The sequence below is a fragment of the Eretmochelys imbricata genome, chromosome 3 (genome assembly GCF_965152235.1).
Source record: "Eretmochelys imbricata isolate rEreImb1 chromosome 3, rEreImb1.hap1, whole genome shotgun sequence".
NCBI lineage: Eukaryota > Metazoa > Chordata > Testudines > Cheloniidae > Eretmochelys > Eretmochelys imbricata.
This window is the reverse complement of record NC_135574.1, coordinates 67,392,370-67,419,041: the sequence shown is the minus strand read 5'-3', so window position 1 is coordinate 67,419,041 and position 26,672 is coordinate 67,392,370. Positions and strand designations below refer to the sequence as shown.

The 26,672-nt window shown below is 40.6% G+C and overlaps 1 protein-coding gene across 1 annotated transcript in view; it reads right to left on the bottom strand.

Annotated features, from left to right (window-relative positions):
- The window catches only part of ZNF292 (zinc finger protein 292), a 61,278-nt gene extending 35,258 nt beyond the window's left edge, over nucleotides 1-26,020 (bottom strand). Inside the window, exon 1 of the mRNA XM_077812794.1 lies at nucleotides 25,787-26,020. Within this exon, the coding sequence (XP_077668920.1) occupies nucleotides 25,787-25,948 (162 nt within the window). The 5' untranslated portion in view covers nucleotides 25,949-26,020. The remainder of the gene's footprint in view (nucleotides 1-25,786) is intronic.
- Between the last annotated feature and the right edge of the window lie 652 nt (nucleotides 26,021-26,672).

Genomic DNA, 26,672 nt, shown 5'->3' with positions numbered 1-26,672 from the left:
ATTATTTTTGGCTGCAAAAACAAAACAGATTAATTTGGCCACTTGAGTTAATAAACTACAAAGAAACCACAAACATGTATTATACTTTAATAGTTAATGCCTTTTGTGAATTCAGACAAAATGGTTTTGTTTTGTAACTATAGAAGTGGTGTATTTTTTATATATATATATATTATATATATATATATATGTTCTATTTTAGAAATATAATTGCTATACTTTTCAGATGTGAAAATCAGAAAATGAACTGAATATGCAGTATCTAATTTCCTGCAACAATTGAAGCAGAGATCCTCCATATCCATCAGCCTTTCCTGCCCTTTTGTCCATGGAAATCAGATTACCAAGTGGCAAACCAGGAAGGTGTATCTAGTGGATCCTGCAGGGTCAGTGTTGGGTTCAGTACCATTCAATAGTTTCATTAATGACTTGGACAATAGAGTGGCGAGTATGCATATAAAATTTGCAGATGACACCAAGCTGGGAGGGGTGCTAACACTCTGGAAGACAGGATTAGATCCAAAACAACCTTGGCAAATTGGAGAATTGGGCTGAATTCAACAAGATAAAATTCAATAAAGATAAGTGCAAAGTACTTTAGTTAGGAGAAAAAAAATCAAATGTACAACTACAAAATGGGGAGTAACTGGTTAGAAGGTAGTACTACTGAAAAGGTTATAGGGATCACAAATTGAGTCAATGTTGATAAATGCAAAGTAATGCACATTGGAAAACATAATCCCAACTATACATATAAACTGATTGGGGTCTAAATTAGCTGTTACCACTCAAAATGATTTTGGAGTCATTGTGGATAGTTCTCTGAAAACATCCACGCAATGTGCAGCGGCAGTCAAAAAAAGCAAACAATGTTGGGAATCATTAAGAAAGAGATAGATAATAAGACAGAAAATATCATATTGCCTCTATATAAATCCATGGTACACCCACATCTTGAATACTGTGTGCAGATGTGGTCGCCCCATCTCAAATAAGATATATTGGAATTGGAAAAGGTTCAGAAAAGGGCAACAAAAATTATTAGGGGTATGGAAAGGCTTGGCTTCCGTATGAGGAGAGATTAATAAAACTGCGACTATTCAGCTTCGAAAAGAGAGGACTAAGGAGGGATATGATTGAGGTCTATAAAATCATGACTGGTGTGGTTAAAGTAAATAAGGAAGTGTTATGAGAAGGAATAGACAGCACAAGAACTAGGGGTCACCAAATGAAATTAATAGGCAGCAAGTTTAAAACAAACAAAATGAAGTATTTTTTCCACACAACCGCAATCAGTCTGTGGAACTGTTTGCCAAAGGATGTTGTGAAGGCCAAGATTGTAACAAGGTTCAAAAAAGAACTAGATATGTTCATGGAGGATAGAGGTCCATCAATGGCTATTAGCCAAGATAGGGAGGGATGGTGTCCCTAGCCTCTGTTTGCCAGAAGCTGGGAATGGGTAACATGGGACAGATCACTTGATTACCTGTTCTGTTCATTCCCTCTGGGGAACCTGGCATTAGCCACTGTCAGAAGACAGCATACTGGCCTAGATGGACCTTTGGTCAGAACATAAGAGCAGTCATACTGGGTCAAAGTCTTGTAATGCACTCTTACGTTAACTAACCTTAGAGCTAAATTTATAAGTACTGGAATAGGCTTCCAAAGGAGGTTGTGGAATCCCCATCACTGGAGGTAAAGAACAGGCTGGACAAAACATCTGTCAGGGCAATCTAGGTTTACTTACTCTTGCCTCTCCACAGGTGCACAACTTGACTTCAAGGCCTCTTCCAGCCCTGTATCTCTATATGATTCTATGAAGTCAGTCATCAAAAAAAATCTGGTGCTCATTTTTTTTGGCTAATCCCAGGTGATTACAGTTTCACATGCTTTGAGATGGTACACTTTCATAATATACAGCACACTACAGAGTTCAAGAAATTTGAACTTGCAGGTATTGGAGTAAAGCAGAATGGCAGCCAAACCAACTGGGGAGACTTATGTATCATCTAAATAGGTATATATAAAAAGGACAGGGTTGGGCTGGTGATCAGCATTATTGTTTTCCCCACCATCACCATATTTAAAGTGGCATTGGATAAAGTCTGGGAGGTCTCTTTGGACATTTTCAAGCTTGGTGTGCTCTGAATGGTGCACTGCAAAAGTGGCAAGACCTCTATTGCATACTAAAGTTTTATTTGAACATGGAAGCAATTGTCACATATTCAAACATCCACGCCACTGTGGACAAACCCTCCCGAGTCCACTTGTCCCACTGGTCTCAGATGGGTAACTGCAGTGTCTTCCTCTCTCAAAATCTTCAGCCTAACATCCTTCCCATAAGAATAAATCCTTTAGAGCCATACCATCTTTAGAGGTCTGCTAGGTGTATTTGACCATACAAATCAACAATTTTCAAGGCAGGATGAAAACAGCTAAGTTCAGGTTGATATCAAAGATTGACCAATGAAGGGAGAAAGGGCTGCCCTGGTCTCCTGCAATGACAAAACTTTTGTGAAATCTGTATTGAGCATCTAACAGTTAATAGTACTAGGTGTACGCACAACATGGCTGAATCAGTTCAGGAAATTTCAGTTTTCTGATCTGATTTCTGTGCAGTTATTCAGCCATAATTTAGTTTTCTGCAGGTCACATATTGTTCTATTTGCCTTCCAAAGAGAGCAAGAACTTTGATATGGGAGTAGATCTTGAGTGGATACAAGATGTCTCACTTCATAGATCCTCTGAAGTCAGACAACTTATACCAGCTGAGGATCTGCCATGTATGTCATGATTCATTGGATTTTCTATATGTAGAGCTCTGTATCCTTCACTGAAATGCTATTTTATAACAATCTTCTGCATATGCCCTGTAGCAGATTATAGCTCACACTCTAGGCTTCATTCAACAGCAATATTTTAGGGAGGTGCTGGGACTCCTTTCTGCTGGTGGACATAACTGTGTGTCATGCTAGGAACATACAACACTATGTGGATACCAGTATGGCTCTGCACTTCAGGGCAGACCTAAAAGGGGGGGGGGGGGGAGGGGGAAATAGTTGAGAGGGTTTTTGGTAGCTGTGTAGAAGTACTTGGCTGGCAATTCAACACCCCAAGAACAGGGTAGTCAAATTCAGGTTACAAAAGCACACTCTTTGATATGGGACCCGACAGTTTCTTGCAGATATGTCAACCTAGAGCAGAAGCCAAATCCATGACTTTCCACACCACATAACGCAAGTGATTGGTTTGTTCTCCTTTGCAAATCCTAGGACAGGTCAGTTTATTGAAAGATTTTGTAAGGCAAGTTATAGGAAACCCCCAAATAAGTTAGAATACAAATGTAATTGCTAATCTTTATATTTAAAATCTTTTAGATAATAATACTGAAGGGAGAGCCAATTACAACAGAGAAGACCAGAAACGCTAAAGGAGATAACTAATGTCTCTTTAAAATCCCAAACTTAAAGCATAAATCTGTTATTCAGTAACACCGAAGAGAAAGTTAGTGCTAAATCTGAGCTCTCTCTCTCTCCTCTTATTATTTTTATTTCATCTACTTTGTGTAAACTGTTTCTGCTGTAGAGGTCAGTTAGTTTCCCCTCCTTGCACGGGTCTTTCACAAAGCAAAAGAGGAAAGAAAACATTTTCAAGACAACAATGCAGTTGTAAAAGTCACAAATTGGCAGGAGACATGTAGTACCTGAAAGAATATTTAGCTCATGCTTAAACATGGACTAGATTTCAAAATATGACTCTACGGCTTTAAAAACTCCTGGTTAGTACAGTAGTTCTTAAGAAAACAACAATACCTCACCCACCCACCCACACACCCGTGCTTGGAAATTTAAGGTTAAGGTTGAATTTTCTTTATTTTATATTTCTATATCTATTATACACTTAAAATTAGAAAGTATAAAAATGAACAATTAAGGTCACACCGCAAACCATAACTGTGTTCCAATGCATTCCCAAACTCTCACATCATCTACCTGCCTCTTATCTGTATTTAAGATAGATATGTTTTTATAAGGACTTTAAGAAGTTGGCAGCCTTTGGCTAAATTCACTTTATTTGCCTTTGTTGCCTGTGGAGTCAAGTAACTACATGAAACAAGCATTTGGTTATATTTTTCACATGCACACAATTTACCACCCTTTGCTGCTGTGTAAAAGCTACCATTTTTGATCCAGTCCTTAAGAGAGTCATACACATATAGCTACTAATAGTATGCAGGGCCACATTAAGATATAGGCATGATATGACTGTGCCTAGATCACCAGGTCTTAAGTCACGTGACTTTGGAATCTCAGCTTTCATTTAAAAAGTGTCTATCCCTCACGGCTGCAAAGCAAAACTCAAAACCATGATCCACATCTAAATCATGCAGTGGTGTCTACTATAGTAGACAGCCTAGAAACAATAGTTTGAACTACCTCATGCAGCTAAAGTATTAAATTCCAAGCCCCACTCCTCTGGGAGGCACCACCTATCCTAACCCAAGAAGGAGACTCTGGATGTAGCAGATAGGGAAGGAATGCAATGGGGACAGCCCATTCTTCCAGACAGATAACATCCTAGCTTCTGGGGTAAATACTGTGCCTGTTCCTCCTCTGCTCCCACCACCAGCCCTACCTCTCTAGGTGGGAGAACGTTCCTGCTTTGTCCCATTGTGGAGGGGGGTGGGGGAGAGACATGACAGACACCATGCCAGCATTCTGGAGTGGAGAAAGCAGCCCCATGCAACTGCCCCCGACTCTTTGCCACTTCTACACTAGGGACAAGGCATGATACAGGGGCAGAGGTGGAGACACACAGGGCCTGGTGTCATAATCTGCATGGGGGTTGACAATGGTTAGGCTGTTGAGATTATTGCCCATCATGCTGAACAACACTGTCTCATTGTTTCACTGCACTCCATCTCTCTCTATCCGTTGTGTCTTTTCTTAGATTGTAAACTCTCTGGAGTAGACAGGTTTTTTTTTGTTCTGTGAAGCACCTAAGCACAATATTGTCCTAGTCCATGACTAGGGCTCCTAGACATTACAGTAGCACAAATAATAATAAACCTTAATCCATCTTCACATCATCAGAGCACTTTGACAAATTTAAACCCCATATACTTTGGAAAATTATCCAAAAATGACTGTCTTAAATGTGATCTCTTGTTAAAGAGATTTTTAAAGTCTTTTTCCACTTCCACAGCTTGTCCATGACCTTGAAGGAGTTTTCTATAGCAAAGTAACAGTGGGTAATTCAAATACTATAGTAATGTAAAACAAAAGCCTGGATGCACTGATCAAAAACATCCTACACATATGGTGGTGTAGAAAAGGTGTATAATTACCAATTTTGGTACAAAGACACTTTGCACCACCAGATCATTATGAAAGAACAGCTGCTTCTGATGTTAGTAATGAAAGGATTAGCTGCATCCACATTTTGCAAGGTGAAAGGGTCCTTTTTGTCCTTGGGTTTGAATACAAATTTTTAAGTTCTCCATTTGGACTTCTTGTTCTACTTGTGTTTTCTTCCTATTTTCTCTTTATAAAGTCCTTGAATGTTAGATGGAGGAACATGCACAGAACCTTTCTGGATTTTGAAATGGAAGTACTTATGCCCCCAGTTCTTATCCTTCACTATATTCTTCCATCTGTCCCACATGTATTTCTAATACAGAAATACTTAATCACAGTTCAAACAAATGCAGAAGGAACAGTCTATCCAGTCTCTTCCTTCTCCTCTCCTTTGTCCAGGTGATACAGTTCCCCTTCTTCTGGTAATGAAATAACTCTGTTTTTGAATTTTTTAGTACATGATTTTTCTGGTGTTTCCAGTTAGGAACCTGAAGAAGATACTGGTAGAGGCTTCTCTTTTGATTTATAACATCCTGGTTGAGTTGTGACAGCTTTGGAGAATGATTCTTCTTCCTTGGTGAGGGATGAGTCTGAATAAAAGCTCCGACTGAGTTCAAAGTTATCTCCCACTCTTCACCCCCACTTTGTTTCAAGTTTATGGGACTGGTTAGCTTTTTAAGCTTAGAAGTTGGAATTCAGAGAGGTGGCTATTAGCTTTATTTATATTTTCCTTCTCAGCTTTTCTATTTTTGTAATTTTTGTTCTTTACCATTTCTCAACACACAAATATAAGAATATTCATTGAGGAATAATGCCTTCAAAAGGCTTGAAACAATTTTAATTCATACTGTTACAAATTATTGAAATCTATATACTGGCTATGCAGAAAAAACAATTTTTCTTCTTCAACATGCACTGTGTGGATCTCCAAAGCCATCTGTATTTAATACATATCTGGAGATCAGCACTTGGTGTTTGTTCCAAAACAGTAACAAAAATGAAGTATCATCCATACACATTACACATCATTTATAGCTATTTATGAATCAAAACTTGATCGTAGATGAAAATCAGAAACAGTTTCATGCATCCTAAATTAATTCTCTTTCCCTTCCTTTCTTTTTCCAAGGGTCTTCTGAGATGTCACTCTCTCTTCACTCCTGCCCTTCTCTAAGGCAGTGGTTGCCAAACTGTGGAGCATGTGCCACTCTAGGGATGTGTGGCGGGACCCAGGCCAGGCTCCCCCCAGGGGACAGGGAGGGAGCGCCACCTAACCTTGCTCCACTCCCGGGCCCCTGCCCCCAGATCGTGCTCTGGCCCTGGCTCCTGGGGGGGGGGGGGGCAGGGGGGGCACAGACAGGTTCCATGATGGTATGGGGGGACACGACAGAAAAAGTTTGGGGACCACTGCTCTAATGTCTTGGTTTCTGATTCCCGATCTCTGGCTAAGGAAAACAGGTTGCTGCTTCTCCTCCCAGGGAGAATGTGTGTACTGCCTCAACAACTCCTCCAGGCACCGCTGGCACTTGGTGCTGAACTCTGCGATGATACCATTGCAGCACTAGACCAAAAAACACCCTTTCCATTTGTACTCTTTTCTGTATCTCTGCTCCCTCACTATTTCTCCACTCTCTGTATAAACTCTTGTATTGCTACTGCTGCCCAAGCAAACTGAAATATATAAAAAAGGTAACTTTCACCCTACTTCTTCTGGGGCAGTGGTTCTCAACCAGGGGCATGTATACCCCTGGGACCATGCAGAGGTCTTCCAGGGATACTTGACAGAAGGGGACATGCAGCTGGAGCCGAATGGGGCCGGGGGCGGCACGGACGGGGCTGGCCAGCTGAGAAGCCCCGGAGATACGACAGCAGCGTTGCGGACTATGCAGAGGAGAAGACGATTCAGAGCTCGAACCTGTAGATGGCCATGCCAGTGATTGGAGACAGAAGATCCAGAGAGCAGAAAGCAATTCATCTAGATCAGTGTATATGGGGGTTGTGTCTCCCACAGAGGCCGCAGGACGGATTTAGATGGTCACAAACACAGGACTGGCATTAGGAGATAGCAAGTCTGGCAACTGCCCAGGCCCCATGCTACAAGACCCCCCCGCGACACTAAGTTACATGCTTCAGTCCTCGGTGATAAGGCTCGGGCTTCACACAAAGCTTGCAAGTGAAAAACAGGTTCAAGTATCACACTGAAATGTAAGCACAATATATGCCAATCGATTTTATAATTATATGGCAAAAATGAGAAAGCAATTTTTCAGTAATAATGTGCTGTGACACTTTTGTACTTTTATGTCTGATTTTCTAAGAAAGTAGTTTTTAAGTGAGGTGAAACTGGTGGTATGCAAGACATATCAGACTCCTGAAAGGGGTACAGTAGTCTGGAAAGGTTGAGAACCACTGTTCTAGGGAAGCTCTGTAGGCAGGGGAAGTGACAGGTGGAACTGGTCCATAACTGATTATTTTCAAAAGTGCAGGATCTAGGGAATGGAGATAAAAATGGTCAGCAGAAAAATGTGGTATACCTATTACCCTTTGCTAAATTTATGCTTAAGGATAGCATATTGAAGATTTCCTCATAGGCTTCTGGGGACTAACTCTTAAAGAACAAGGAGTCACTCTTGTATGCCTCAGGCTTTTGGATAAGACCTTTTTTTGGAATAGTCAGCTTTAAAATGTTATAAATTAATGTAAACACAACTAAAATCTCTCCATGTTTTTCTACTCCAACAAAACTGTTTAAAGAACCATTATTTGTCAAAATTCTATAGAAGTATGAGTTTTCTACAGCAGAGACTACAGAAAATTTCAAATGAACCTTTTCAGAAGTCACAGCAAACCTCAAGTGATATTCCCCATTCCCCAACTGCTATAAAGAAAAATAAATAAAATAAAATTAAAAAATTGAAGCTGTGTACAAGCTTCAGCAAACATTTAAAAACTAACTCACAATGGTTTTGTAGACCTTTTCACCCCTGTTAAATGGAAATCCTGATGTAACCTTAACTGTGGTGGTGCTTTTGCCTCACTGTATCACATCAGGGCCAAGGGTAGAGTTAGTGGTGTAAATAGGGGTTATTTGGTCAAAGGCTCCCTCTGACACAGCTTCCCTAATGAGGAGCTCATTTTGATGATCAAAGTGCTCTAATATCCACCTGTATAGAGAAATAGTCTTGAAAACTGGTATGCCACAAGAGAAGCTAGTTTGTGGTGAAAATTTGGGATCATTTGGTCAAGGGGTTCCCAGATATACAGCCATTTAAAGTAAGCTGCTTATAACTATCAGATTGATATAACTTTTTTGGTGCAAAGATAGGGAAAATCTAAGACACTGACCCTGATGAAATAAATGTAAAGTATGGACTGTCCCCATGATCAGCTACTGAATAGTGTCAAGGATCAGTTTAGAAGTATTTCAAAAGTTATTGCACTCTAAAAGCTTTAGGAGCTCTACTTATAGACAACTTGCAATGGTAAGAGTTACTGTTTCCTCAGGAACTTCTTGGTGAGTAATGCACTCAGACTCTGGCTTAGAGGACTAAGCATTGCCCCTTGCACACAAGGCCCATAAGTCTGATTCTCCTTCTCTGGAGTTTTTGGTTCAGCACACATCCACTTTTAATTTTGTGTCTGAGGCTACAATGGGGATCACTGTGCAATTCTTTATATTGCAAACACATGCACTAATACGCTATAATGTGAACTAGACCTGAAATAAACACAAAAGCCATGACAGTATGAAAGTAATTATTGTTCCTGTCACTGTAGAAAGTGTTCAAATTAGTCAAACACCACGGCTGAGCACTGCGACTAAGCAACATAAAATGCACTGTCAATGCTATCTGTAAAGAAGGCTGACTTGGAGAAATATTAGTACTGGTAATGTGCTTGCACCATAGAGGAAGAGACAACATCTTTGGAGCAAGTGTAAGCTATCTCCAAAATAGCAGTGAGATATTTACTTCAGAAGTACTGTAAACCATGTAACTAAAATTGTTCTAAATCTGACATTTTCTTCACACCCTTCCGCCCCCCAGAAATTACAGCACTTCAAAAGGTGCAAGTGAGAGGTGTGAACCCTTGGTTTGTGTAGACTGGAAGAATTACTGTAGGAAGTTGTAATTTGTTTTCTGTGCTTATTTTTCATCGATAAACATAAGTTACTGTTTTGACTGATGACATTACCCTGGAACCACACTTACCAATGTCAAACTTATGCCAGTCCTTACAATACACCTCTTTATTGGTATGTTTACTGATGCTCAGCAATCCCTTCAATTTCCTGAGAGTCACGACAACTTGTTTTTCTTTGATCACACTCAGTACCTTTATTCAAGATGAGCACGATTACAATACCCAAATGCTGCCTTTAATCTTCCTTCTATTAATTAATGTTATTGTCCTTGATAACAGTTTTAAGGTAAAAATCTGAATATGTATGTGGATTTTAGAGTGCTCTGAAATATCAGCTGTTAAAACCAGAAGCTCTCTCAGGGTAAAACTTTCAGAAGAAGCTCCCTCAGAATGCAGCAGACAGGAACTAATGTATACAATACACATTCTCAGAAAGCTGCCAAGGAAAGGACTCAAGCTCACAGTACGTTGGTGCTGCTTGGTTTCAATAGCCACAGCATGTTATCTTGAACCACTCATCTTGATGTAAGGTTGCCTGCAAACATTCTGGCACACAACAAGGCCCCAGTCATGCTGCACATACAAAAACAAAGGACATTCTGGCTTATCAATTTGGCTGGACCCACACTGTCAACGCAACTTTTACCCTGGACAACTTTTAAAATATTGCTTCCCCGAAGGCAGTGGATGACAGACATTAGCAGAGACCCCCAGTCCTGTAGGGACAGATAATTTGAGGAGGATAAGAGCAATAGATCAAACCTCAGACCTGTGCAAAAAAACCCCCAAATTACAGAACTATAAAATTTTGACATCAGTTTTTTGTTTTGTTTTGTTTTGTTTTTAAATGGGGTTGTATCTTGGGAACCTCTTGCTCAAATGACCTCAAATTTGGACCCAGATCCCCTTGAGGTACAGCAATATTCAAAGCAATCCACGTTAGCATGTGAACTTTAGAGCACTTAGAAAAATTGGCTGTCAAACAGTAATTTAATCTCAACCTTAACTACAATGTTGCTACCTCTCCACTATCAGTGCACCCAGTACACTTTAAAGAGCATGCAAAGGAGGTGTATTTCTACTTCTCTTTCTGGGGTACACATCTCAACCTTACACTTGAACAGCATGCTTCTTTCTACCACTTCAATTGAAACCCCTATAATTTTATTTCCCTTTTTGCCCTCATCTCCCACAGTACCATACTCTAGCCCGAATGTGAAACGGACCAGTTCCATTCTGTTATTTCTACTTCAGCCACACTATGTGCGGTGGTAACCATTTGATGCCTGGCATAGATGAAAAGTAGAAGGAAGAAAGGAGAAGCAAAGATATTTAAAATTCTAATTCTCTCTCCCTCCTGCCACAACAACCTCCATTAAACGGAGGAAGACAGCACTCATGAATCCGCTGCTCCTGCAATCCTTGCTAGGGATAGGCTGCACAAGGCTAATTAGGCCTGGTCGACACAAAAACAGCACCGCTTTAACTAAAATCTGTTACAATGTCTGGTGGCAAAAATACAAAGGACTGGGCAAGAAGAAACCAGATTTTATACTTATACTCTCACTGTCCAGCAGGAAGAGGTTTTGTGGAAGGAACAAAAGAAGTCTGATATTGGGAAGAACACCTCGTAATTTGATTGACTGGCAGCACTGTGATCTTTGGAGAAAGTTACTCTTTTAGCTGCAGAGATGTCTGCCACGATAAAGGTTTTAAAAGTGCTTGTGGTAAACAAGGAACAATCCCAGAAAAACCCTTCCCCCGAAAGTAAATAAAAAATGGAAACTGATAAAAACCACAAGCTATAACAAAAAAGCTGACGCTCCACCTTTAACTCATACAGTATTAAAAAACAAAAACAAACACACCTGCTGATGCAGTTTCAAATAGATGAAACTATTAGGTCTTTTAACACTAAAAAGAAACAGTACAACTTATTTACTCACTCTTGAATAAACATATCTTTTAACTCCAATAAAAAAGGGCTTCAGCATTTTGCAACCAATACAATTTGTTTTCTCAGGGCTGGTCCACACCACAGGCAGCTTACGTCAACCTAATTATGTCACTGTCTACACTACAGCCTTCCTCTTGCCAATGGTAGTACCCTACTACACCAACAACTCCAACTCCATGAGAGGCATAAAGATTATGTTGGTGTAATTAAGGCCACGTCCTGTACCTGTAGACACTGTGTTACCTACAATGGCTGTTGGATCTTGTCAATTTCATGGTAGGAGCCATGACAGCTTTATTTTTCATTGTGTCTTTCATAAAACTCACAGAACACTTAAGATTTGTGGAAGAAACTACAGGTAAAGACAGGGAAGCAAAGTCAATGAGAGTAATCATTAACTCCTCTCTCCTGGCTCATTCCAGAAACAAAAGAATAGCAGTTATCTAGCTCTGTTTGATGGTAATCCTCATAAAATCTGTCCACCGGGCCCTACTTACTGTGCATATTCACTAGCTAGATTTTCATTTCAATAGTTCCAGAAGATAACATGGCAGGTCTAGCTTCCCTCCTCCCTCCCCCAAAAAAGATTAATTGTTTAGTAACCATCATGAGCATCAATTCACAGCTAAAGTTTTAAATTCCATACAAATGACTAAACTGGAAACACTAAGGCTCTGATCCTGCAAATGCTTATACCCAGCTCAACATGAAGCAATGGGAAGTGTCCCATTCATGTTCATGTGTCTTATATAGTTATATCATCTCTTTTTCTGTATGAGAGCATCCCACAACCATTAAAATGTTTATCCTCACATCATCCCTTTATGGTGGTACTATTATCCCCATTTTTCAGATGGGGAACTAAGGCAGAGGGAGACTAAAGCTATGTCTACCCCTCAAATTAAGGTGCAACAGTAGCACAGGTGGCTCACTGTGCTAGTTTTAACATAGCCAGCATGTGTAAAAATAGCAATAAAGATACACCAGCATGAGCTGACGCTATGGTACAAGCCTACCAGTATATGACTGGCTATGACGCTGGTTGCTGGCCCACGCTGATGTCCATGCTGCCAAAATTTCACTACTACTGTTATCCACACTAGCTAGATTAAAGCAAGCATAGGTATATGCCTATCTGCATGACAATTACAATTTAGTCTGCAGTGAAAACATACCCTAAAAAACTTGCTCCTAGTCCCATGGAATCCGTGGAAGAGCAAGGAACTAGGGTTATGAAAGGGAATTTCAAATGGTTTGGAAACAGAAGTGGAAGAAAACAATTTTGGCATTGGGGCTGCTGTCATTCCCAGAGCAAGGCATGTGGACTGGAGGGAATGATGGTAAAAGACAAAGATGAGGAGAGGGAGGATTGAGTCTCTTGGTCTGTACATAGAAGGGAAGAGGCAAGATGTCAAATCTTCCCATTTATGGGAAAGTGAACTGGGGGACTGGTCTTTGAGCTAAACATGGGGTGTGGTTTGTGAGTTTACAGCACTTACTAGAAATGTACGATACAGAAGGTTGGTGGATTTAAGAGGATTTCTAGCGTCTAGGTTGAGGATGGTCAGGAATACAGGGCAGGAATTTTGGTTAAATCTCCCTTTCTGAACTTGAGTGTCACAGCACTTGTTTTTTGCACCATTCATCTCAGATGTTGCACTCTCTATTACTACTTAGGTGATCCAATTAGAGTTACTTCTTGAACCTAATCTTGCATGAAGTAGGACAAAGACATTTTTCTGCATCCCCAAGAATTAACTGTTCTAAGAAGCAATTTTTTAAAGCATTGAAAACCTGCTTCCCTAAACCTCACCCTGTTGCGACATTCTCTCTGTTTAGAAAGGAGTAGCTGAAATCATGCATTGTTAGACTTAGGTGCTTATCTCCTTCAACTTTCAGTATCTTTTTCCCTGATCAGTTCAGTAGTGTTAACGTATTGGTATCTTTGCATCTTTCTGCTGTGGAATTTGAATCCATACCACTCCGACTGTAGGTCTCTCTCGATTCAAGTTTTCATCTCAATAGTCTTCTTTCTTAAATCTTCCCTTCTGTGTAGTTTGTAGCCAGCTGTTACAGTATCTCATTGATTTTTTTAAATTCTACCATGTTTCAGAAATACCTACTATGTTAAACTCCTCCACTGCCAATCTATTTCACCTATTTTTGTTTAAGCATCTTGAATTGGTTTAACCAGTTTTCTTGGAGGTGTTCCGATTTTTGTTTAAGTGTACTCTAAAACCATGTTATTTTTCTGGAGCTTTCTCATGATCTGAACCTTCCCATCTAGTTCATTTGTAATTTCTCCTCTATCCTTTACTAGAGGAAGAGACTCTTTGTATTAGACATTGAGAAGTGGTCCTTGTCTAACTATGAACTATAACCTATCAGCTTCCCCAAAACCTAAATTTAAATAATCTCCCCCAACCTTGTCAGCAAGGTTCTTCCTTGTCAGCAACCTCTTCCATCAGCAAATGATTCACACAAGTAATAAACATGGTCCATTTATTAACGCATACAATAGGTAATAGAACCTTGATCTCTTGGGATCCAGTAGCCCTCTGTCACTGACTCACTCACTATGTAGCTTAGGCAAATCACTTTCTCTGTGTCTCAGTTCCTCCCTTTAAAAAGCAAATATATGTGACACAGGGATATTATTATTTTATATGCAACATTCCATCAGTAGTTATAGTATGATGGTTGCATGGAAAGCATCACAAAAAAAGGTATAATCTGAAGACAGTGAGGTTGTAACGTGTCACTAAAGGACATAATTGAGCCTGCAAACCTTTATTATGGTTGGTGATGTACAAGATGGAAAGAGCCCAGCTTCATGCTACAGTATTGACAGTGAGAAGATGACAATTTCACTTGCAAGATTTTAATCAATAAGAATGACTATGGAACCACTTTATTTTTAATATTTGTAAAAAGGGGTCACTTTTCAGGATAACATATTTTAAAATCTCTGGAATACGGGAAGTTACATAGGGCATTTCAAAATTTTCCATGGAACATTCCACCCCCTCCCCCCCCCCCCCCGGCCAAGATTCTTTTGCTTCTCATCAGCTCAACCCTGCACTTACGCGCGCGCACACACTTCTACTTGGCTGGCCTATAAGCTTGAATCGTGATATATTTCTTCTCTCCCCTTCCTGATGCTGCACCCTGTCATCACCAGATAACACAAAGCTGTGTCTTCACACAGCACTGTGATCAGATAGTGACCACAAGAACTGAGAAGCCCATATCACCTATTTTAATTTACTTTAATCATTAGGCACTCTAAATATATTTTTGAATTTGCCAAAACACTTTTGGGAGGTATTATACTTGTTTTAAGGTTTATCTATTTATCATGCTCTCTTGATTCTCTCCATCACTTTGAAGCATAACAGGTCAAGAGAATCCTATGAGATTCCATTCTTAGGAGACACTTTCCCCTCAAATCCGTATCATTCTTTTGGTACTATAAGTATTACAAAGTGAATTTTACAAGAATACAACAGCTGCCTGCAACATAGAGGACAGAACAGTGCTACAGAGTGCAGGGGTGGGTTTCTGAAAGTTGAATTAATGTGGAGTGCTGCATGTAGCTGAAACATCTCACACAGATAATTTTGTTCCAGTAAATTAAAGTTTTCATAATAGTAAATCCATTAGACCAACAATCAGAAGGACGACTTCATGCAGCCACACCTACTAGCAGTCATTGAAGTAGCTCTGCCAGACGCTTTTGGCATTAAATGAATCTTCCTATGAGGGCAAGAGACTGCCAAGCCCAGACTGACCGACTTAAATAATCAAGCAAGACTAACCATTAAATGTTAACAGTGAAATAGTTTGCCCGACTGACAATTCTTTACTATAATACATTTGTCATTCTCACACACAGGGAATGCATCAAACCAGAAATATAGCTTCTAGGACACAGAGTTGGGGGGACATAGAGAATAGAATGAGAAGAAATGAAGAGACTGCAGAACCTACATCCGCAAACAAGATCCAGAGTTAAAAATGTCTTAGAAAAGAAGTGGAGGAATCATAGAATTGTAGGACTAGAAGGGACCTCGAGGATCTCGTTCAGTCCCCTGCACTCAAGGCAGGACTAAGTATTATCTAGATCATCCCTGATCATTGGTTGTCTAACCTGCTCTTAAAAATCTCCAACGATGGAGATTCCACAACCTCCTTAGGCAATTTAGGGCCATGTTTAACCACCCTGATAGTTAGGAAGTTTTTCCTAACGTCCCACGTAAACCACTCTTGCTGCAATTTAAGCCCATTGCTTCTTGTCCTATCCCCAGAGGTTAACGAGAACGAAGTTTCCTTTCTCCTTGTAGCAACCTTCTATGTACTTGAAAACTGTCATCATGCCCACCCCCACAATCTTCTTTTCTCCAGATTGAACCATTATTTTCAATCTTCCTTCATAGGTCATGTTTTCTAGACCTTTAATCATGTTTGGTTACTCTCCTCTCGACTTTCTGCAATTGTCCACATCTTTCCTGAAATGTGGTGCCTGTAAATAGACACTATGCTTCAGCTGAAGCCTAATCAGGGCAAAGTAGAGTGAAGAACTACTTTTCATGTCTTGCTTACAACACTCCTGCTAATACATACCAGAAGGATTTTTTTTTTTTTTTTTTTTTTTGCAACAGTGTTACTCTTGATTTCATATTTAGCTTGTATCTGAAGGTCATAGTGGATCATCTTTCTGCAGTACTCCTTCCAAGGCAGTCATTTCCCATTTTGTATGTGTGCAAGTGATTCTTCCTTCCTAAGTGGAGTACTTTGCATTTGTCCTTATTGAATTTCATCCTATATACTTGAAACCATTTCTCCAGTTTGTCCAGATCATTTTGAATTTTAATTCTATCCTTCAAAGCACTTGCAACCCCTCCCAGCTTGATATCGCCCGCAAACTTTATAAAAGTGTACTCTCCATCAATGATTTAGATAATGGCATAAAGATACTGAAAAGAACCAGACCCAGAACTGATCTCTGTGGGACCGCAGTCAATATGCCCTTCCAGCTTGACTGAGAACCACTGATAACTACTCTCTGGAAACATTTTCCCAACCAGTTATGCACCTAGCTTACAGTAACTCCATCTAGGTTGTACTTCCCTAGTTTGTTTATGAGAAGGTCATACGAGACAGTATCAAAAGCCTTACTAAAGTCAAGGTATACCACATCTACCACTTGCCCCCATCCATAAAGCCTGTTACCCTTTCAAAGAAACCCATTAGGTTGATTTGACATGATTTGTTCTTGACAAATCCATGCTGACTGGGACTTACCACCTTATTATCTTCTCTGTTTGCAAACTGATTGCTTAATTATTTGCTCCATTATCTTTCCAGGTACTGAAGTTAAGCTGACTGGTTAGTATTTCCCCCAGGTTGTTCTTATTTCCTTTAATAGACTGGCACTATATTTGCCCTTTTCTAGTCCTCTGGAATCTCTTCCGTGACTTTTCAGAGATAATCGCTAATGGCTCAGCTATCTCCTCAGTCAACTCTTTGAGCTTTCTAGGATGTATTTCATCAGGTTCTAGTTACCTGAAGACATCTAACTTGTCTAAGTAATTTTTAACTTGTTCTTTCCCTATTTTAGCCTCTGATCCTACACCTCATTTTCACTGGCATTCACTATGCTAGACATCTAATTACTATTAACCTTTTTCGTGAAAACAAACAAGGTAATTGCCCAAATTCTCTGACCATTTACCACAGAGAGCTCTATTTTCTTTGGCCATGAAGCTGAAATTGATCTTGAGTAAGCCTTCAGTAGCAAATTTTACCTGATTTCCTGTATGCTCCAATAACAATGGCTCAGACCAATCTTAATAGGATAGCATTTTGTGTCGTCTTTTTACTTTTCTGCATATGCTGCAAATATGTTTCTAAATGCTTTTGTTCTACCAAGTAATATCTGATAATTAGGACTGTTAATTAATTGCAGTTAACTCACATGATTAACTCAAAAAAATTAATCGCGATTAATCGCAGTTTTAATCACAATGTTAAACAGAATACAAATTGAAATTTATTAAATATTTTTGATGTTTTTCAACATTTTCATATCTATTGTATTCTGTGTTGTAATTGAAATCAAAGTGTGTATTTTTTTATTACAAATATTTGCACTGTAAAAACGATAAATAGTATTTTTCAATTCACCTCATACAAATGCTGTAGTGCAATCTCTTTTTCGTGAAAGTGCAACTTACGAATGTGGATTTTTTTTGGTTACATAACTGTACTCAAAAAAACAAAACAATATAAAACTTCAGCATCTACAAATCCACTCAGTCCTACTTCTTGTTCAGCCAATCGCTCAGAAAAACAAGTCTGTTTACATTTACAGGAGATAATGCTGCCCACTTATTTACAATGTCCCCTGAAAGCGAGAACAGGCATTCGCATGGCACTTTTGTAGCCGGCATTGCAAGGTATTTACTTGCCAGACACGCTAAACATTCCTATGCCCCTTCGTGCTTCGGCCACCATTCCAGAGGACATGCATCCATGTTGATGCTGCTCGTTTAATTAATGCTTTTTTTTTTTTTTTAAATTAGTGACTGAACTCCATGTGTCCTTGCTGTTTTACCCACATTCTGCCAGATATTTCATTAGTCGGTCTGCACTACTTTGGATTGTTATCGAGTAGAACCCATCATCAGCATGGATGCCTGTTCCCTAGAACAGTGGCTGAAGCAAGAAGGGACATATGAATCTTTAGTGCATCTGGCATGTAAATATCTTGCGATGCCGGCTACAACAGTGCCATGAGAACGCCTGTGTTCACTTCCAGGTGACACTGTAAATAAGTGGGCAGCATTATCTCCCATAAAAGTAAACAAACTTGTTTGCCTGAGCAACTAGCTGAACAAGAAATAGGACTGAGTGGACTTGTAGGCTCTAAAATTTTAGATGGTTTTATTTTTGAATGCAGGTTTGTTTTTTTAAAACAAAATTCTACATTTGTAAGGTCAACTTTCATGATAAAGAGATTGCACTACAGTACTTGTATTAGGTGAATTGAAAAATACTATTTCTTTTGTTTTTTTTACAGTGCAAATACTTGTAATCAAAAATAAATATAAAGTGAGCACTGTACACTTTGTATTCTGTGTTGTAATTGAAATCAATATATTTGAAAATGTAGAAAACATCCAAAAATATTTAAATATTGATATTCTATTATTAACAATACAATTAAGCAGGATTAATTTTTTTAAGTATGCAATCACGATTAATTTTTTTATTGTTTGACAGCCCTACTGATAACTCCTTTCCCATCCAGGCAATGTATTTTGAACACTTAGGGTCAGAGCGTTTCAGAAATAAAGGTGTTAAGGAGAGGTCTTTATGAATGTGATAGGGGAAGAAAACTTAAAGAGGAGTTCTGATATAGCCTGACCACTTCATGAGGGAACAAAAAGCCACATAATGGTTTTGATGGACAGTGTATTAACATCAACTACTCAACATATGAAGGCCAAAAACATAACAGGGAAATGGTAGACACTGGTTCAAAGGTTGATTGCATATGACCTACACTAATAGTCAAGTTCTAGCTGCTAACTGGGACTTCAGTCTGCAGATGGAGTTTGACCACTGCTTTAGGCTATGTCTACATTAGAGATCTTAGAGCAACACAGCTATGCCGCTGAAAGGTCTCCCATGTAGCCGTTCTATGACGACGGGAGAGAGCTCTCTCATCAGCATAATTAAACCACCCCTAATGAGCACTGGTAGCTACGCTAGCGGGACAGTGTTTTTTTGCCCCCCCACACCTCTGACCGACAAAAGTTTTACTAACAAAAGAGCTAGTATAGACATAGCTTATGTGAAGCTGATGACATGAGGATGTGATGCTAGGGCACCCTTCTTTCCAAAAAGCTTAAGAGTCCCATGAGCTGTTCTGTAACCATGCAAGGAGCTTATACAGAAGTCTTTAATAAAAAAGAGTCAAAGAAGTTGCAGCATGGTTTGAGAAATTAGCCCATGCTTGCAGCACCATTTCTGAAGGTACGCCATATTCTTATGGAATGAGAAGTCTACAAATTGAGTATCTGAATTTTGGAAAGTTAAGGATCTTTGATTCTAGTCTGAATTTCATAAGATTCCGGCATCTGATTGGATCTTGAGTCAGAATACTGACAAGAACGTAGAATCCAAGGAAGCAAGCTGACATCTTTAAGAGTCAGACGAATAAAAAGCTTACAAGGCATTACCACAGAAATATTCTGATCCCATCCAGCTTGATCTTTTAGGCTACCTGATCAGGGAGGGGGAAGGAATGCACTAGGTGGTCAGAACATTTAAATAATGTATTTTTTCCATGCTTTCTTTTCCCATAATCTGACATGTAAAAATCTGGTTATTTATTGTTGATTGAGGGAAACTGATCTGTGCTCATTTGCTATTCCCACTCTTGAGGGAAAATGCACAGTGACTGCCACCAGACTAAATTGTTGAGTTTGCCCTATATGTAAGCGGCTATTTATATGTATTACAATGGTGCTCAGAGGTTCCAATCAAAATCAGGGCCCTAGTGTGCTAGACACTGTACAAAAAACAGGTCTTTACCCAAAGAATTTACAGTTTACCAAGAACTTCCATTGTTCAGCCCATTTTCGGAGAGACAGTTTTTGTTTAAAGATCTGTGTTTCGAGTATCCTACCCTCAACCCCAATTTATGTAGACTATTGTTGTCCAACTGTCTCACCTTCTTGAATTTTCAATTAGTTTAACCGAAGATATTGTTTTCCCAGATAGCTCTGAATTTCAAACAGGTCATTTTCATCCTCCTTTCTGGGGCAGATAGGTTTGTGTGGGTTATCTGTGCTCCCCAGTCTGTCACATAGGCATCCATGAATGTTCACACCACTGATGCCAGTCTGAGGAATCGTGATGTTACAACATATGGACTCCTATAGGTGATCCCAGTTTCACAGAAGCAATGCTTGGACGTTTCATGTAGAATTGGAGCTCTTGATTCCCGCCCCCCCAAGAAAGAGCAGAACTGAACTTTTGTTTGTACAGAGAGGCAGAATACTGAGGAAGAAGAGAACAGAATGCTATCAGTTAGGCATTGGGCACCAGCCAAAAAGGTTATTTGGATTGTTCTGGCCCAGATGTGAAATGCTATTTTAGTCTGTTCCCAGTGGATAAGTTTGCAAATAACTGGAAAACAATGCCAGTAAGCCACAGAAAATCTACCTGGCAAAAGGAAGATCAGATGGAGGTCAATTCCAAGTCTTGCCTTAGTATGGCATAGCATATTCAGAGTAAAGTATAGCTTATGTAAGGTATGTTTGGATAAACTATTCTGTACAGCAAAACTTGAGGATACTTTTTGTGAATGCTGACATATATACATCTGAATAACAAATTGCCATGAAGGGCAGAAATAGATTTGATGGCATAATGGAAAGACATTAAAGTATGATTAGAATAGCAACTTAATGGGGATCTTTTTTAATTACGATCAGCAGCATGTTCTTACTTAACAAATCTTGCTCCTTGTGTATTTATTCCAAGTCACATTTGCTTACTTTAATTATTAAAGTCTTCATTATTAATAATACTGTAGTACTGCCTAGTGGTCCTAAACAGGGACCATTTCCAAAAGAGCATGTTAAACATGATTGTTAGCGTGACTGTGGTTAACCCTGACCAGCTAACATGTTTTTCCTAACATGATGCATTTCCCCAGTATAATCAAGATCTAACCTAGATTTGTAAATCCTTGGGACAGGGATGCTCTTTGTTATGGGTTTATACAGTACCTAGCACAGTGAGTTTCCAGTCCCTGACTGAGACCTCTAGGCACAATTGTAGTCTACTAATATCTAAAGTCATTATTTTTAAAGCAAGCAGATATGACTCAAAATACACAGAGGGAGCAGATATGTTGGAAAAGCATTTTATAGTAACAGGTGTTTTTCTGACTAACTACACTTAAAAAACCTCATTCACTGGCTCTTCTAATCCTACTTTAATGATTTTGCAACTATTCTATCAATGCTAGGGAGCCTCCAAGGTTAATCACAACTAGCTAACTTTAAAAAAAAAAAGATTGTTCTTGTCCACACTAAAGAGAAAATCACGTTTAGCATTTTTATACCTATATGCATTTTCCCAGTATAAACAAAGCCACTGTGACAAGAAACAACAGGTAGACAGGATAAAAACCATGTTGGTATGCAGCAAATTTTCGGAGACTGACTATACACAATTTAGCTCCCTATTTGCTTAGCTGTTAACAGCTGGCAATGTTCTGTAGGCAGTGCAGCAGAAGAGACTCTTACAAGAGAATAGAAGGAGCTTTATACCACACAAAAGGGGCAACATCGGAGAAATAAGGTGTGGGGGAAGTGGACTAGTTGGTGAGTTTAAGGCTGGATATTAGTGGAGTGAAGGCAATCAAAAGCCTGATAGGTAGACTGGAGCTAAACAGTGAAGGACATTAAAAGTAAGGACAAGACATCTATATATGATGCAGTAGGAAGGAAACAGCAGGTGGATGAGGGGAGGAAGGTGTCACTAAGCAAACAGTTGGAAGAAAGGATATGGCAGCCCTATTTTCAACTGACTTAATGGATGCAAAGTTACAGTAGTCAAGGCCCAAGAAGAGGAGATTATAGTAGTTAATATGCAATATGTTAAGGGCCTGGCTTAGAGCTCTGGAAGTCTGGTCAGTGCTGTACTGGCTCTACACTGTTCCAGAACAGTGAGTTGAATTTTTTAAAATTAAATATTATCAAAATTATCAATCAAATCAAAGTTTGAAAATATTAATCAGTGGCAAGGAGGACAGTTTCTCTGGACAGTTATCCATTCTAAACCATCAGTTACTGTAGAATCTTTGTTTTCATTAAAAAATTAAGGTTCTTTTCATTGAAGAGAACCTTCAAAAAAGTGAACCAACACAGATCTGTCTTCCTGAGTCTGGATGCAGATCACTCTAGTGCCTCTGTTACTGGTCATAGCTTTACCAAACAGCTTGAGTAGTTTGCTTAGTGTAAGTGACAAGGGACTAGTCACTTTCACTACTAATATTCAGACCCTGCAGGCAGCAGTGAGATGACAAAATCTTGTCAGTATAACTTTCCTGGTGCTTGTGAAGTGTATGACCAGCAACAGAAGCATGCCGGAAGTAGCTGGAAGTAGATACAACTAGAGGATAAAATAAGTATATTTATATGGATGAATACATCTACAGTTTCGTTTCATAAAAAGAGCATAAATCAGCCTCTAATTGTCAAAGATTAGAAAAAAAAATCTTCCCTGTAGCCTGGTTGTTCTATAAGTTTTCTTACACCTTCCTCTAAATCACCTGGCACTGGCTAGTGCCAGACACATGATATTAGACGAGAAGGACCACTGGCCTGATGTGATATGGCAATTCCTATGTTCCTAAAAAGAAAAGCCACAGAAGTATAAACAGTTTTCCTATCCACCAACCCACAGGCTTAGAGAGAGATGCTTGAGGGGCTTCAAATTTAAACAACTACTAGCCAGAGACAGACATGAAAGATGGAGCCCGGAAGCAATAGGCAGAGGCAGCAGCTTGGTAAGTACTCCAGTAGACCCACCTCTTCTCAGAAACTGTGGTTACAGTTGGACTTCCACATGTAACAGTCTGTTGAGACTAGGCCTCTGGCTATTAGGTTTAGTTCTTAGAAAGCAAGTACCTAGTCTGTCTTTCAAGTTCATTACTAAACCTTAATTGCAATATCTGTTTTACAGGTGATTATTCAGAAGCCAAAGAAATACAGCATGTCTTTTAGACACTGAGTTGCAATTAAGAAAGTCACTATACATACAATCTGAACAAATGTTTATACGGAATCAATGAGAGTAAAACTGAATCCTGTTATACCAGCTGTACAGTGAGAGTATAAAGTAACTGCACTTTTCTGGGAACTATGCAGAATAATAAGGTACTGCCTAATATCCCATGTATTTTTTTTTCTAAGAATGATTAAAACATGTAAAGTCTATGCAACAATGAAAATTGAATACACACACGTTTACCTTACGTGTATAATGAAAACTGTATGAAACTACAATAAAACGGAATTTACACTTTGTTTCACTCTTACAGGATAAGTAAACAACTCTGGAATAAAGCTATCCTATTTTTTCCGGGTACAAGCAAACATATTTTTAAGACTTACAATAGATACCTGAACTGTTTCAGAATGGAATTTTCAAATCAACTAAGGGATTAGCTGTACAACTTCTAGGAAGTTAACACTACTTGAGTGGCTAAATCCCTTATTCAGCTTGGAACCTCAGAATCTACTGATGAATTAATGCACATTTTATAGCTATACTTTAAGAAGTGTAAAGGTACATTTATTTCTCAAGTGGTGTTCCAACACCTACAATTTCTTAAGTTTGTCATAGTTCCCCATCACAATTAAAGCTACCCACCTCATTTTATACAAATTAATTAAATACTGACATTATCTACGCATCTGTTCAACTTTACCTGTTTGTTCAAATTCAACTGTTGCTATCTAACAGAACAAAAGTTTTGATATTGTAGTTTTTAATCTTGACATTCTCTTGCATTTTCCATGCATAGTAAATTGTACTGTGATAGTCAAAACATTTTTTCAGCACTGCTTTTCAGACTTTGCATAGAATTAAGGTTGCAAGTTTTGAATACGCAGTCAAATTTTCTAATGTTTTTGCATATCCAAATAACCAACTGACTTTAAAAATCAAGGTAGAAGTTGTCTTTGAAGTATCACTAAAAATATGGATTCCATGGGTAGACTACCAGTGATGTAGATTTTCTACACCACCACCAACAGCCACTGTCACCCAATGCAAACAGCCAATCTTACTATTTGAACCATAACCATTAATATGAAGTAACTCCACAACAGAGAGCACTACACATTTAGGCATCAGCAGAACTGTAGGTATTATATGTTTAGAGTTCAACAGTAGATAAAGAGATGGAAAATTTGTTGTTTAGCTGGTGAAAAGCTATGTTACAGATTTTTTTTTTTTAAATATGTGTTTCTTTGGCACTTGCAAAGACCAGTATCTTCAAATTCAGTTGTTTAAAGTAACATTGAATCATCGTGCTTTTCACCCACTGGCATTATGAATCTGATCCATGCCCTCTGTAGGGCCATCACAACTGATGCAACCTTTTAGTAGCAGGACAGTTAACTTTAAAATCTTTCTCTCTCTGTCTTTTCCAGTGATACCTGATACTAAGATGTTAAAAGGAGTAGGAAAAAAGCAAAGAAAATGTGTGGAATTTTTGCAGGACAGAAGAGACCTAGGTTAGGAATTTACACACACACTATGGTGGATGGGGTTGTGCATGTAAAAAGCTCTCACTGGAACTGGAAGTTCTTTATCCTGCAAGAATTCTGCAGACAAGCATTTTTTGTACGTTTCTGGTGCCTAACAGTTTAGGAACATTTTATTGTTTAGCTGAATAAACATTTCCACTCTTTAGTTGAGATGGGACAGAAGGTAAGCGAAATATTCAATATGATTCACACATAGTCCCTTATCTCCTGTAAGACAATTATAACTGTAGAGTTATGTCACGGGAAACGCTTTTCCCTGCCCCAATTAGATAGCGATGGTGATACTGACAACGGGGCTCCGACAGTCCCCCAGCCCGTCACTACAATGTGATTCCGTTGGGCGTGAGGAAGGAGGGGAGCAGCGCAGCCCCCCAGCCTCACAGGAGGCCGAGCGCACCCTTCTCCCCACGGCGGGGCAGGCCCAGCGGCGGCGGCGGACAATAACGGAAGGCCCGGGGCGGTGCCGGACTCTCCGCACGGCCGCCCAGCACTCCGGAGCGCGCGCGGAGTGTAAACAGGGCCGCGGAACAGAGTCTCAGCTCCTCCCCCAGGCTCGCGAGCCCTCCCGGGGCGGGGGGGAGGCCCTCACCGCCCTGCTCCCAGGACCGCTAGCGCCGCCGCCAGGAACAAAGGCCCTTCAGAGCCGAGGCGACACCAGCCCGCAAAGCACAACAAAGGGGCCCAGAGACCGCGAGCGGGCGAGGGGAGGGATTACGGGCCGCGAGCAGCTCCCAGGGTGGGGGGCGGGCCGCCTAATCCGAGCCTACAATGAGCGGCAGCCTCCCCGCGGCACCACTGCCCCGGCCCGCGCCAGCCGGGGCCAACTCCGAGCGGAGCTAACCGCCGCCGAGCTGCTGCCTCCTCCCGCGCGCGCGGCGGGGGCGGCGCCGCTCCCGCCCCCCGCTCACACACACACGGACCTGGGGGGGGGGGGGGGGGGTGAGGGGGAAGAGGGCGGGAGGCGGCCTGACCTGGCACAGCTGCTGACAGTACTCGGTGGCCGCCTCCACGGCCGGCTCCGCGCTCTCCCGGAGCCCGCTCTCCAGCTCCAGCAGCCGCTCCCGCAGGCGCTGCAGCTCTAGGAGGCCGCCGCCGAGGCTACCGCTCTCCTGCTCGGCCTCCTCATCCGCCATCTTCACACCCCGCTCCGTCGCGTACGCAACCCCCCTCTCTCGCCCCCGTCCTTCGCCGCTCAGGTCACGTGATTACACAATGCCACGTTCCGGGGAGGGGTCACGTGCGGAGGAGAGGCAGGAGCGCGCGCTCCCTCGGCCACTGCCGAAGGCTTTGGTTGGAAGGAGTGGCCATTGTGTCACATGACGCGATGGCGCGCGCCCATGGGACAGGAGCTGCGTCGCCGTCACGTGGTCCTTCCCCGATGTTTTTTTGGCGGCAAATAGAGAAGGCGAAGCTCAATTCCCGTCTGGTTGCCTTTGCGGTGCCCTGGGTCACGAGACGTGCTGGTGGGTAGGCGGGGTAGGAGCCTGGTGCTGATCTAGGCAGCTGTGGAGCCTCCCTCCCGTCTCAGAGCAGCTTGGTCTAGAGGCCAGGCGCCAGGAAACCTCATTGTCATTCCTTGCACCACTGCCATGTGGGAGGCATAAAACAAATGAAGCTGAACTCAAGGGCTTCCTGGGTCTGATCTGCCACCTTCCCCCAGTCTCCACTGTGAAGGGCAGGATATGGGAGGCTGATAAGATTTCTTTGCAGCCTATCGAGACAGCCCCCATCTGTCTAGTCTTTCTTTGTTCTAGGGTGCTCAATAATCCATTTCTTTGCCGTCTCCCTAAACAGGCTTCGTCATGGTCTTTCTGTTCTAGTCTGGTACTTATGCCGTCTTCACCAGTGTGGTAATTG